The sequence below is a fragment of the Carassius gibelio genome, chromosome B1 (genome assembly GCF_023724105.1).
Source record: "Carassius gibelio isolate Cgi1373 ecotype wild population from Czech Republic chromosome B1, carGib1.2-hapl.c, whole genome shotgun sequence".
Lineage (NCBI taxonomy): Eukaryota > Metazoa > Chordata > Actinopteri > Cypriniformes > Cyprinidae > Carassius > Carassius gibelio.
The window spans coordinates 29964436-29978315 of NC_068396.1; the positions used below are offsets into that span (position 1 = coordinate 29964436).

At 37.5% G+C, this 13880-nt stretch overlaps 1 protein-coding gene across 2 annotated transcripts in view; it reads right to left on the reverse strand.

Annotated features, from left to right (window-relative positions):
• jag1a (jagged canonical Notch ligand 1a) overlaps positions 1-13413 on the reverse strand; it is a 28091-nt gene extending 14678 nt beyond the window's left edge. For both annotated transcript variants that reach the window (XM_052545915.1, XM_052545914.1), the window contains exons 1-10: positions 13110-13413; positions 12318-12626; positions 7811-7868; positions 6131-6388; positions 4820-4880; positions 3763-3893; positions 3565-3684; positions 1081-1194; positions 669-782; positions 294-407 (exon numbers count right to left, since the gene is read on the reverse strand). In XM_052545915.1, the coding sequence (XP_052401875.1) occupies positions 294-407; positions 669-782; positions 1081-1194; positions 3565-3684; positions 3763-3893; positions 4820-4880; positions 6131-6388; positions 7811-7868; positions 12318-12626; positions 13110-13256 (1426 nt within the window). In that variant the 5' untranslated portion in view covers positions 13257-13413. The remainder of the gene's footprint in view (positions 1-293; positions 408-668; positions 783-1080; positions 1195-3564; positions 3685-3762; positions 3894-4819; positions 4881-6130; positions 6389-7810; positions 7869-12317; positions 12627-13109) is intronic.
• Between the last annotated feature and the right edge of the window lie 467 nt (positions 13414-13880).

The window sequence follows — 13880 nt, forward strand, 5'->3', positions numbered from 1 at the left end:
CTGATGTTCTGGAATCTAAATATCACTCAGGTCACTCAGTTGTTTTGACCATTTAATTATCAATCAGACAACAAATGTATGTCTGGTCATTAAAAAAAGTCTCTTTTTTAATGACCTGCATGATTTTAGGCATCATTCATATCTATACTACAACTGATAGGGCTTTGCTTAAATGTCATGCTGGGATCTTTAGGAATAAATATATATATTTTAAACTTATTTTTTCTTTTATGGAACATCTGAACTTCTTTTAGAGCTCTGACTGCATTCATTTGAAACCGTGAAATACTTACTGATGTCGCAATTCTGGCCCATCCAACCAGGGAGGCACTCGCAAAAGTATCCGCCAATCAGATTCCGGCAGGAGTGGGCATTGACGCACGGGCTTTCCTCGCACTCATTAGCATCTGAGCCAAAGATGACAAAAGAAATCAGCACGAGCGCAGTATAAATTACAATCAGACTGATACGCACGCAGCCTGAGGAATCTGTGCGTGTGTGTGTTAATGGACTGTAAATGCGCTCTCGTATGAATCAACAGCGGGGGTCTCATGGTGGTCTGCTGCTTAAATTCTTCCAAGGCTGATTCGGTTACCACGGTAAATTGAATTTTTGTACAAACACACCCTAACTCAAAGAAAGACACACACACACACACACACACACACCAATGAGACAGGTCTTTCCAGTCCACTGCACGGGGCAGATGCATTTAAAACCGTCCACCAGGTCCACACACGCGCCGCTGTGATTGCACGGGTTCGGACTGCAATCGTCTTCATCTGAGGAAGAGGAGGAGACGTCATCGTTTAACAGACTCCTGAAATCTGTTTCAGTTATTTATGTTAGAATGACTTCTGAAGGAAAATTCGGCTTTACATCACAGGAATGAATTCAAGAAGAAAACAGTTCTTTCAAATTATAATAATATTTAGGAAATGTTTTTTTTATGATTTTAATGTGATGGCATGCAGTTGCGTGGTTCAAAAGAGCCCAACTCCCAGTCTGATTCTGGTTTCTATATCTGGCTCAGTTCTGTGCATGTAAAGTTGAAGGCTAATCTGAGCAGAGACGGCTTACTGATGTTGCAGGACGGTCCGGTCCAGCCCGGCGCACACTGACACTCAAAGCCCTGACTGGACTCCACACAACTGCCTCCGTTCAGACACGGCTCAGACAGACAGGCGTTCTCCGCTGCGGAGAGAGGTTATAATGTGTGACACACACAATCAAAGCAAAACTGAGACAGGACAGCATTTTCCAAAGGAATGCTCAAATACACAGACATTTTACTCCAAAATAAAACACATGGACCACACATTTGCAATGACAAACTGCCTTTCTATTGAGCAGCACTATATGTCTCACTGTATGAAAAATTAATGTCCATTTATTTAACCAGTTAGTTGGTTAGTAGCCAAGTCATGCCAGGTAGTGTTGTTATTGTTAAGGAAAATAGGTTTTATTAATTGCAAAAAATATATAAAAATAAAAATAAATAAAAATAAAATAAAACAATAAAAAATACTTAAAATAAAAAATAAGAAAGACTATATATATATATATATATATATATATATATATATATATATATATATATATATATATATATATATATATATATATATACAATTTAAATAAAATAAAATAAAATAAAATATGAATACTTTACAAAGAAATATTAAAAAGTTTTGCCTTGGCAACTAACTGATGAGGTTAAGTTAAACTTATTAGTACTAGAATTACCTAAACTAAAACTGAACTAAGAATAAACCTAAATTCATAAAATAATAATAATAATAATAATATAAAATACAAAAATAAAAAATGACAGAAAATACTGATACTTTTACTAAAATAAAAATAAAAAATGAAAATATACACAAGCCAAATCAAAATATTGATAAATACTCTAATAATAAATAAATAATAGCAAAAAAAAAAAAACTATATAAAATAACTAAAATAAATATGACCCAATTACATTATGACTTTTTTTTTTTTACTTATTTAACAGTGCTGTGGAAATAAACATGTTCAGTTACAGCATGCAAGCTGACATTTCAATATTATCTGCCACAATTTTATTTATTGTTTTACAATATTATAAGGCAAATATATAGAAGTCCTCTGTTTCTGTAAAGCTACTAAAAACAGGGCTTTTTCCCAATTCAGAGATCATGAGACGTTCTTGTCAGAGCAAGCAGCGGTCACAGAGTTTAGCAAAGGGTCAGCTGAACGTTCAACTGAGAGAGAGAAGGATCAGTGAAATCACATTGTCTTGAGTTCACAGACAGTCAGGCAGGGTCACGTCTTGGTTTTCCCCTTTCAATCTCCCAGTCACTCCCTCTCTTCGCTCGATCGCTCTTTATCAGATCAGTCAGTGGACGGGAAAGCCCCTTTGGCCTTTCTCACACCGCACAGAGACCACCAACAAAAACAGACGAGTGTAGCAAGAGGCCATGAGCTTGTATTTCCAATAAAACATGACGTGAAAAAGGATAAACAAAAATCGGAGCAAACCAGAACAAAACGAAAACAGCAGAACAAGAAAATATCTCTATTATTGCATCCAGGACGGCCTGGTGAAGTGTGTTTGACAGAAGCCACGCCGTGCCAAACCAAGATCTGTTTTTCCAGCACACATACTCTATGTGACACGATGTGATGCATTATTCTGCCCAAATCAAATGAATGCACACTGCATTCTTCGGCTTGGCCAGGATACGAACTGCTTGATTAGTAAGTGTATGTACGTCTTACTGTGCATACAAATCTCCTGTCCAAAGAGAGACAGATGACAGAATCCACAATAAATCGAGAAAAAGAGAAATATGGACATTAAGGATCCAAAATTAACCCTTTACCAAGTGCCAAATGTGAATAAAATTTGGCACTGGCCCGTAAATAAAACTGAGTTTCTGGCCAGATGAGCTGCAACACGATCCATGGCCTAATTTGATGACTCGCTGATAAGTAACGTGAGAGATTCGGATCAAAAACATACAAGCTGTGCACTCAAGAAAACATCTATCCGACTGTTTTTCTTCTTTGGAAAATTCAGATCAAATTCGAGGTTTTATCCATGATGGTTTTTCTCCAGGACTTCCATGAATGTGGAATATTCCTCCCATCAAACACAATCTCTTTCAGCAGGGGTGCATTCATTAAATCAAGAGTGACGCTAAAGACATTTGTAATGTTAAATAAAGGTTTCATTTCAATAAATGCTGTTCTTTTGAACAACTATTCGTCAAAGGAATCCTGAAATAAACTGTTATTTAAATTAGCAGTAATATTACACACTATTACTGTCAAATAAATGCATCATTGGTGAGCATAAGAGACTTATCCCCAAAACATCTTACCAATCCCAAAATGTAGTGTAATAAATAAAAAGGTTTTTGTGATTCATAATACTCAAACTGAACTCACTCCCAAACCCCAGCCCATAACAAAATGTCCTCATTTTTTGGGGGGGACATCAGCCGTGTGAGGTGTGTGTGTGTGTGTGTGTGTGTGTGTGTGTGTGTGTGTGTGTGTGTGTGTTTGTGTGTGACCCACCTCTCTCACAGTTCTGTCCCGAGTAGCCATCAGGACAGGCGCAGTGGTATTTGTCAGGTCCCGTGTTACTGCAGGTGCCGCCATTCAGACAGGGCTGCCGCGTGCCACAGGTGTTCAAGTCTACACCATACAAAACAATTCAACAAATGTCCCAGACTGAAGAATAGAATAGAATAGAATAGAATAGAATAGAAATACCTTTGTCACAGAGCTGCCCTCCCCAGTTGGTGTCACACAGGCACTGCCAGGGCTCGACGCACGTGCCGTGCACACAGCCGGGATGAGGGATACACTGGTCACAGTACTCGCCCTGCCAGCCGTACAGACACCTGTGAAGGGCAGAACATCACCTCTGAATATACTGTACCACATGAACTGACACATAATGTGCCTCTGCTGCACTACCTAGTGAGCTGCCTACCTAGGAGGATTTCCTGCAGCTTTCTGCCAAAATAAAAGCTTGGTGGTTTAAAATTTGAACATGCAAACTTAAAACATAAAAAATAGTATTTTTAAGTAATTTTGAAGTAATTTTACAGTTGTACTGTAAAATTGAATTATTATTAAAATTAAATTAAATAAAAAAAAATGTATGCATTAAATTAAATTGCATTTATGCATTTAGCAGACGCTTTTATCCAAAGCTACTTACAGTGCATTCAGGCTATCAGTTTTTACCTATCATTATATTTAATATTAATACATTTTATTAAAAAATATATTTAAATTAATTTAATATTATTAAATATTATTTTTATTTTGCAGGGAGAAATTATTTTTACAATTAAAGTATGTCTTATTTTGTATACTATTTTTAACTGCAACAATAATCAAAATAATGTATTTATATTTGTAATTATTATTTATTAAACTTTTAATATATATACAACATTTTTTATCAAATTTTCCAGTCCTACAAAAAAATGCACAAAAACTCTTTATAAAAAAATTATTTAAAGAAAAAAAAAATCACATTTTAAACCACCATTGCAATTTCTATTATAAAAAAAATATATTTTTGCAGCCCTAGTTGTGAGATTATATATGTTGCCATCACAGTGTTTAAAATGAGTCACTTAATAGTAGGCCAGTGCAGAAAATTGTGTTTCATTTGAGTTTACTTATGAGGCTGTGGACTTTTTAGTTAGCATGCTACTTTAGAAGGGCACTGCCTATTTAGACACAACTCAGCTCACTTGATATTGGAAAAGAATCATTAAATCCATTATGCGTCTTAATAAATGCTGTGTGTTACCTGCAGTCTCCAGGCACTTTACAGGAGCCATGTTCAGTGCTGCAGCCCTGCTTACAGATGGCTAAGAAAACAAGAGAGGAAGAGGTTACTGCTATCAGCTCCATCTGTGTGATCTCAGCAGTTCTCTCTCATCACGCCATTCCAGCCGCTCGCAACATCATCTGCCAACATGAGCTCATTTCTCCTCCCCTCCACTCGTGTTTCTTCATGCGGGAGTGAATGAGGGAATAAACACTATTACAGAGATACAATCCACCCTAATACTGTCGCAAACCCACACTGTATTAAACACACTAACACACACACTATAGCTGGCAGACGGGATGCTGTGTGTGCGTGTGAGCCAAAGCTTTGTTGTGATAGTGACAATCTCAAATAACAACATCCCTGTGAGGTCAGTGATTCAGAGCCAGTATGAGTCCAGTCTGTCCAAGCCCAAATCCCATTCCCACACTTTCTGAACAACAAATCTCAGTGATTTTTTCATTGTTTTTTTTATTTGTTTTAAAGGACAATTTGTAGCCCATTTAAACGTTTATACAATTATTTAAAACATATTATAAAAACAGAAAACGATTTAAAATTGTAATTAATCTCCATTAGTATTTCAGGTTTGGGCATTTTATATTTATTAATAACACATATACACCACTGTTCAAAAGTTTGAGGTCAGTAAGATTTTTTTTTTTATGCATTTATTCATTCAGCAATGCATTCAATTTATCAAAATTCACCATAAATACATTCATAAAGTTACAAAAGATTTCTTTTTCCAAATAAATGCGGTTGTTTTGAACAATCATTTTTTAATCTTTGATAAGCTATTCATCAAATAATGTTTAAAAAAACGCATTACAGTCTCCAAAAAAAATATTAAGCAGCACAACTGTTCCCAGTGCTGTTAAAAATGTTTATTGAGCAGTAAATCGTCATATTCGAGTGATTTCTGAAGGATCATGTGACACTGAAGACTGGAGGAATGATGCTGGAAATTCAGCTTTGCATCACAGGAATAAATTACAGTTTACAATGTATTCAAATAGAAATCAATTATTTAAAACTGTAATAATATTTCACAATATTACTGCATTTTTTATTTAAAAAAATGCAGCTTTGGTGAGCAGAAGAGACCTTTTTAAAAACATTGAAAAATCTTACCAACCTCAAACTTTGAGATGGTAGTGTGCACACATAATATTCCCAACGGATACAGACCTCAAATATGAAATGTGAAGTATTTTGCTTCTAGCATGAAATGCATAAATTAATGCACAACAGTACTGTAAATCTGACAAAGGCGCCACCCCTTACCAGTGTTGCATTCTGGGCCAGCCCAACCCTCCAAGCAGGTCTTGTTGCCATTGTGATCGCAGGTATAGTGGCCGAAGAAGTCATCTCTGGGCCGACAGAACTTATTGCAGCCGAAGCCGAAGTAGTGCTCGTCGCAGGTCACCCGAATCTGGTACTGGAAGTGAGCCACGGGGCCGTTGTGTTTCAAGACCTGCCACTGACGGTTTGGGTTGATCATGCCCGACTGGACCGCTTTCTCTATGACTTGACCATTAACACCTACACAGTGAGAGAAAGAGAGAAACAGACACATTAGCAGGCAGCTGTGGTTTAATTAGGCCTCTGTTAAAATACTATTTACACCACCAAAATAGACAAAGAAAACCCTTAAAGTATCACAAATGTTCCCTTTTATGATTTTTACCCTGTATTTCCAGTCTTCCGAAGCCATATCATAGACAAATAGATCTAAATCTTTTCAGCGCTTGATAGTATAAATCACCTTTTGAGGTATGAAATAGAGTAGCTCAGACTTCTGCTTAATATTTTAAACTTTGTTTACAACCGCGCAGAGGAATACCGTAGTCATTTTTTCAGGGCAGGCCAGAATCCAGCACAGCGGTGAGGTATTTGGCCGAAGGGCTGTAAAATGTTAGAGGAGTGTGTGGAGTGTGTGTGGCTCGTGGTTTAGGACCTAAACCTGTCTTTCAGAAATACAGGAGGACAGACATCGGTGCCCGGCTGCCGAAGCTGAGATCTCACTGTTAGCTCTCCTCGCTGTTCACCTGCATGACGCTCCAAACATCACACCATAGTGCAAGAGCATAGTGCATTTCTGCTAGCATACATACACAAATATACTGTAATGTATGAAATAGAAGAAAAATAAACATAATAAAAAAACACTACACTTTATTTTAGGGTCCAATTCTCACTATTAACTAACCATTAACTATGACTTTTGATTAACTCCTTATTGCTGCTTATTAATAGTTTATAAGGTAGTTGTTAAGTTTAGGGTATTGGGTAGGATTATGAATGTCATGCATTATATGTACTTTATAAGCATTAATAAACAGCCAATATGTTAATAATAGACATGCTAATAAGCAACTAGTTATTAGCGTGAATTGGACCCTATACTAAAGTGTTACCAAATATATATATAATATTGATTTCTTATTGTTTGTATGTATAATACATTTTATAAAAAATACTTGACATGTTACTGCTATAACTTGTAAGCTCCTTGACATGTCTGTGTTACGTATAAGTCAATATTTGCACTTCTGTTCAGATTTGGCACACACTTATTTAGATCTGAATGAGATAAATAATAATAAAAAAGATTATACACACATTACATCTTTGATTCTACACAAACTATTGCAAGCAATGACCCACATTTCTGACTTACTCCCTGCTGCATGTGTGTAAGATTCTCTCACACTTACAACAATGTGTTTAAAAGACTGATGAATGCAAGCAGGTGCAGGCAGCGGTTTGGTAACAGGAAGTGTATGCCAGCCATCCACAACACACACACACACACACACGCAAATTCACAGAAATACACACATGCTGCATGCTGCCTTCAAGCACGCTCTCTCTCATTGTCACTTTCTGATTGTTTACTCTTTTTAAAGATACAGAATTATGTGTGTGTGCGTGTGTGTGTGTGTGTGTGTGTGAGATACTCACTGCCAGTGCTTGAGTCATTATTGAAGTCCAAGGCCTCCACAATCAACGTGTATGACCTCTGAAAGAAAGAAATAACACATTAAATCACCATCACACACAATCTCAAAGAATCGCTTTAAACTGGATTCTGTTCATTTTATGTTCAATCACAATGACCCAGTAGTGAAAGAGCTTCGGGTCAGTTGACAGAAATGTTACTCGCCCCATCGGCCCAGTGTTGCATTGTCAGTAAATCTCACATTGGGTGAAATTGAGAAGTTGACAGTTTTTGTGTCTTCTTTGAACATTCGTGTTTCAGATTCTGCTGATCTAAGTTATCTCAGTTGTCAAAAATGGGTGAGATTTAGTCCAAATTAAGAGAAAGACTTCAAGGTGTAAGTCTGGGGTTAAAAAAACTGATAAACCAGTAAGTAATGCGCTCATCATATAATTTTACACCAAAAGGCTTTTTACTCATTTTAGAGCTAAGTGGTTAAAAACATGCATTCTATAAAAGTCTATTCTAGACATTCTATCAATGCTAGACAATGAGATTTAATTTTAAACATTTAAATTGAAGATTCAAATGTGAAATGACAGTATTCTGACATATTTTAAACTGTGTGCAATGTCTGTGATAGCGATTATGAATTTTCAGCAGTCTTTCAGTGTCACGTGATCCTTCCGAAATCATGCTGATCTGCTGCTCAAGAAACATTTCTGATGAATATCAATCTTGAAAACAGTTGTGATTTCTAATACTGTTTTTTAAAACATGGATGCGTTTTTTCAGGATCCTTGGATTTATAGAACATTCAGTGAATTAAAGCAGAACTTTCATATTTTAGGTTAGGTGTTTAGAACCAAACATTCCAGAATGTTTCGCGGAACATTAATACAGCGCTGTAATGAATGATTGATCGCTCTGTGCTTTATCAGGAGACATCACTGAACTACTTTTCACTATTCACTGATAAGTAACAGGACAGACAAGAGAGTGAAAGAATGTGTGAGAAAAACTCTCTGCGAGATGTTAGATGAGAAAAATGTGAAACTGACAGAAACAGCTTGAGAAATATTGTCAGAAATACGAGCTGATTCTGAGAACAGACAGCAGAAATATTTAGTCCGTCAGGGCTCTCTGAGATGACCTCACACACACCAGTAATGCTCTGCAGTCTGAGGGATCTACAGGCCTTTATGAGCTTTAATCCATCCATCCACAAACACACAAATGAAGGTGAAGTCAGACGAGCGAGGGCATTATGAGTTCAAACTCACACACAAGAAAGACACAAAACGTTCAACAAAAAACGACCATAAACTGTAGGTCGTTTGTGCAAGCACCTTATTACGACCTATATTTACATTTTAAGGTTAAGCGCCCTCTAGCAGGCGTAAAAATAATGAGAGTATCGCGTTGCGTCTGTCGTCATGAAATGACGTATAACGTCATTACCAATCAAAACGCACGTTTAGTTAAATGCAATGTGTGGGCTTCTTACACCGATCTCACAGATTTTCCTACATATTTTACTACTGTAGGTGGCTTATTCGTTCGAAGTACCACACCTAACCCCACCCCTAAACCTAACCCTCACAGAAATCATGCTAAATTATGATTTATTGAGAATATACATTTTCATGCACGTCCGTTCCCTGGGATCAAACCCATGATAGCATGATTACAAATCAAGGTATAACGCAATAATCTACCATCTGAGCTACACCAAACGCAAACCAGAAGGCAAATAAAAGAGTACAAAACATTAATATGAAAATAACCTTTTGCCAATAGCGGCGCAATTGTAGGATACGCTCTGATGGGTCGTATTTCAGGGATTTGGACAAACGACCTATACCAGCGTATTGGTTGGAGGACAGGTTGAGCAAAATAGGTTCTTAACAATAAGTTTTAGATGAACTCATGGAACCGTCAAAGATTTTTTAAGAGTGATGCAAGAAATATCTACAGTACAATCAATCTTCTAGTCTTCTTCTCATCCAAGTTCACTACCAGCAGGACGCTGGTTACCAAGACTCCGTCAGAAACATCCAAACACACACCCTGCATTTTCATCTGACCACTGCTGATGATGCGAAAACGAACAACAGATAGATCAGAACACACACACACACACACACACACTCATGCAAAGACCCCCTGTGTTTCTTTGTAAACCCGCTTTGTTGAACCGCCGTCCCACAATCCAGCGTCGCGGGCTGTGTGCAGTTCGATTGCTAGGTAGACTTGTGACGGAAAAGAAAGCATGCAAGATGACAATGTCTAATTAATCTCCATTCAGAGCGGCTGTGAGGCAGGTCCAGTCCACTGTGGTCGACGTGGGCAGGGGGTGAGATGTTTGAGCGCGGCTGTCAGGGTAACCAGCCCTAATTGGACTATCAGACTGACTTGTTTTGACCTCGTACTGACAGCTCTGCCTCAGGAGTTGTGAAAGTAAACAGGCTTCAGCAAAATCAATTGCACCATTCAGATTCAGAATGGAGAAAAATAGATGCAACAATCAGATCTGCCTTGGCGATGTAAAAAAAAAAAAGTTGTGGCTGACTGATAAGAGATTTCTAATGGTTGACCACTATAGGACTATCACACTGTTTAGTCAAGGTGGTGGTCACCGGTCAAAATATATTAAAAGTGATTGCAAAATTAACACTTATTTTGCACAATCTTTACTCATATACACCCAAAAATTATATATTATTCATTGACAATTTTGGGAACTAACTAAAGGGGGACTAACACTTCTGTCAATCAACCGTACCTGGTAATAATCAGCAAATGTCAATAAACTTAAGATGGCCAAAAAAACTAACTATATGTTGGTCTATCACAAGCAAAATATATTCATAACAAAACATCTTGGATTAATAATTGTCCAGTCTTTGGCTATTTTGAAAGTATCAACATATAACCGTGTGTAACAACCATGTAATAACCAAAAATAACTATGTAATATAAATTCTTTTGTGAATTTTAAGCGAATGTATTATAGAATATGTGTTGATTTATTATTTGCTATTGTATTGTCATTTTCTATTTTGGCATACAGCGTTACGTTGTCATAATATTTTATAAGAGCACTGGTCATATAAAACCCTCACATTTGAATGCATGTTTAGTTTGAAGGTTACATTATTAGATGCGTCTCAAAACCTAGTGGACCAACCAAGACAGCATTCATTTTCCAGCATCATACACATGTTTTCAACTAGCGGGGCACCTATGATGCCCAAAAATGCTGCTTAGGTAGGCATCTCACTATAGGTTTCATTAGAGAATTAGAGATAGAGAGATAACCCCCTTTAGATGATCAATGGGGGTCTGACTGGATATCTTAAAGCAGTTTCCTGTGGCCATTGTGTGTAAAACAGCCTCTGAATGTCCATCAGTAGATGCTGGAGATAAACTCAGGTGTTTTATAGCACATTGTCCTGCTGTTTTGAGAATATACTGGCCCACTGGGGTGGGGTAACACAACCCCTTTCCAACCTGAGTGTCGTCATACAGGAATGCCATAAACGGGACAGAACCGCTCTGTTGATTTGTGCTACCCTGTCAGATTTTGCTACCTCCCTATAAAACAGTTGGTAGCATAATTCGACAGCGAAAAATGCTACCTGGCAGATTTAGCTTCCAGCCTGATATTAATGTGGTGTGAGGCTTTATTAATGTGTACACTTAAACCCTAAACCTACCCTTACAGTATTAAAAATACAGTGTTGGTAGCATAACACCGGCATTCACGAACAACAACTGTATATCAAAATCCTGAGAAATGTGGAGTGTGTTTTTACAAACAGAATGAGACGCTGGTTGTAGGTGACACAGGGGCAAGATTTCACACATTCACATTAGATATTGGGGTATGTTGTTGTCACAAAAAATGTACATTTGTGACCCTGGAGCACAAAGCCAGTCATAAGTAGCACAGTCATAATTGTAGCAATATCCAACAATACACTGCATGGGACAAAATTATTGATTTGTCTGTTATGCCAAAAATCATTAGCATATTAGGTAAAGATGTTGTTCCATGAAGATATTTTGTAAATTGCCTACCATAAATATATAAAAACGTAATTATTGATTAGTAATATGCATTGCTAAGAACTTGATTTGGATAAATTTAAAGGCGACTTTCTCAGTATTTTTTTTTTTTTTTTTTTTTTTACACCCTCAGATTTTCAAATAGTTGTGTCTCAGCCAAACTAACAACCCATACATCAATGGAAAGCTTATTTATACACTTTATAAATCTCAATTTTAAAAAATGTATCCTAATGACTAGTTTTGTGGCTCTGGGTCACATTTTTTGGCCAATAACAATGGCTCTTCTGAACAAATAGTCTACACACAAACTGAGTTTCACAAATAAACCCAGCGTGGGAAATAGGCTATGTGGTAAAGAGTGTGACAACTTCCCCCCTTCTCCCGTGATCCCAGACATGTTTAATCAGATTACGATTTCCCAGCGGCTTTTCTACCAAAACCGTCTTCTCAACTCACCGGCCAGGCGAAGCTGAAGGGCAACACGATCCTGGATTTGTCGCTCGCGCCGTCGAGGGGCTTGACAGAAAAAGTATTCCCACCGATAACGGGAGTAGATCCGCTTCCGTAGCTGCACGGGCCTCCCGAAGACACCCGCGACTGATACTCCTTCAAGCAGACGCGGAAAAACGTATCGCACTCATCCGCCGAACATGAGCCGTCCGCCGCGACGCGCGCGCCGTCACAGCACGCGCCGCTCTGCAGCTCCCCGTTCAAGTTCTGCATGGACAAAACCTGCATCTCAAAGTGCCCCGATGCCTCACATACCTGCAACAAAACAACATGCAAAATCAAGAGGACAGTATTTGGCACATGGGACATCTATCTTTGTCATCTATGTCTATCCATTTGAATGTATGCGCCAAAAACGTGCGCAAAAATGTTCTGTTGTCCTCAATTGGGTGCATTAAGAATCAAAACATCTAAAAAGAAAACCATTTAAAAGCCCTTTAACTCAAATTACTTTTCAGTTCTATTTCAGTGAAAAAATTTCATTGCACACAATTCTATTTTTTTGCGTTTGCGTATCCGTAGCAAGCAATTTGATGGATAAGGGATGACGAATATTCGGGGAAAAAACCCGAGAAAATGCATAAGGCCTATAACAATTTTTGAAAACTGCAGAAAGAAAGTCTTAAAATCCAAATGAATCGACTGAGATCGACTCAGTAATTAGTGTCATCCGATGATCCACAAATGCATGTTGACATTACGTCGTATAAACAGTTGTGAAAGCCAAACCCCACGTACCCTCATCCACAGACACCGCAAAAGCACATGAACGCACAGCACCGCAAAACTTGGACTCCGTCTCAGAGTCATGCCTCCTCTGTCAGTCTGCTCGCTGCCTGTGAAACTAAACTTCAGCCGAAACACGGCTCTCATATAGTGCCTCATGCACTCCGGTCCAATAGAGGACAGATCCCTGATGCCCCTTTTGAGCTTCTATTATCCGCCCTCTATTCTTGTATTGTCCTCCTGTCTTTACAAACAATGCCCACGGACTGGAGAGGAAAAGCTGCGAGTGCGGCCAGGAGAGCGCTCCATCTATACATCGCGTTCACGGGGAGGGGCGGGGCCCACACTAGCGAGGATTACATATTCATGAATGGGCGGGGCTATGTATGCAAATGACATCCACCTTGTTTTCCAAAGCGATTCTTTTTTGTTCCCTAATTATTTGATCATCTGACTTTTTTTTAATCATGTAAATATAAAATAAATATTAAAGGGTGTCAGATTTCAGTTATAAAATAAAATGACATGGAATACATTTAGAAATAATAAAAATGAAATTATAAATTTAAAATGTATTGTAGATTTTTAATTGTACTGTACTATGTATATATGTATATATATATATATATATATATATATATATATATATATATATATATATATATATATATATATATATATAAATTAAATAAGAAAGAGTACTGGGATTCAGTTTTAAAATAAAACAAAAATGAAAATAAAATAAAAATTAATAATTATATAACAATGTGTTTATGTACAAGG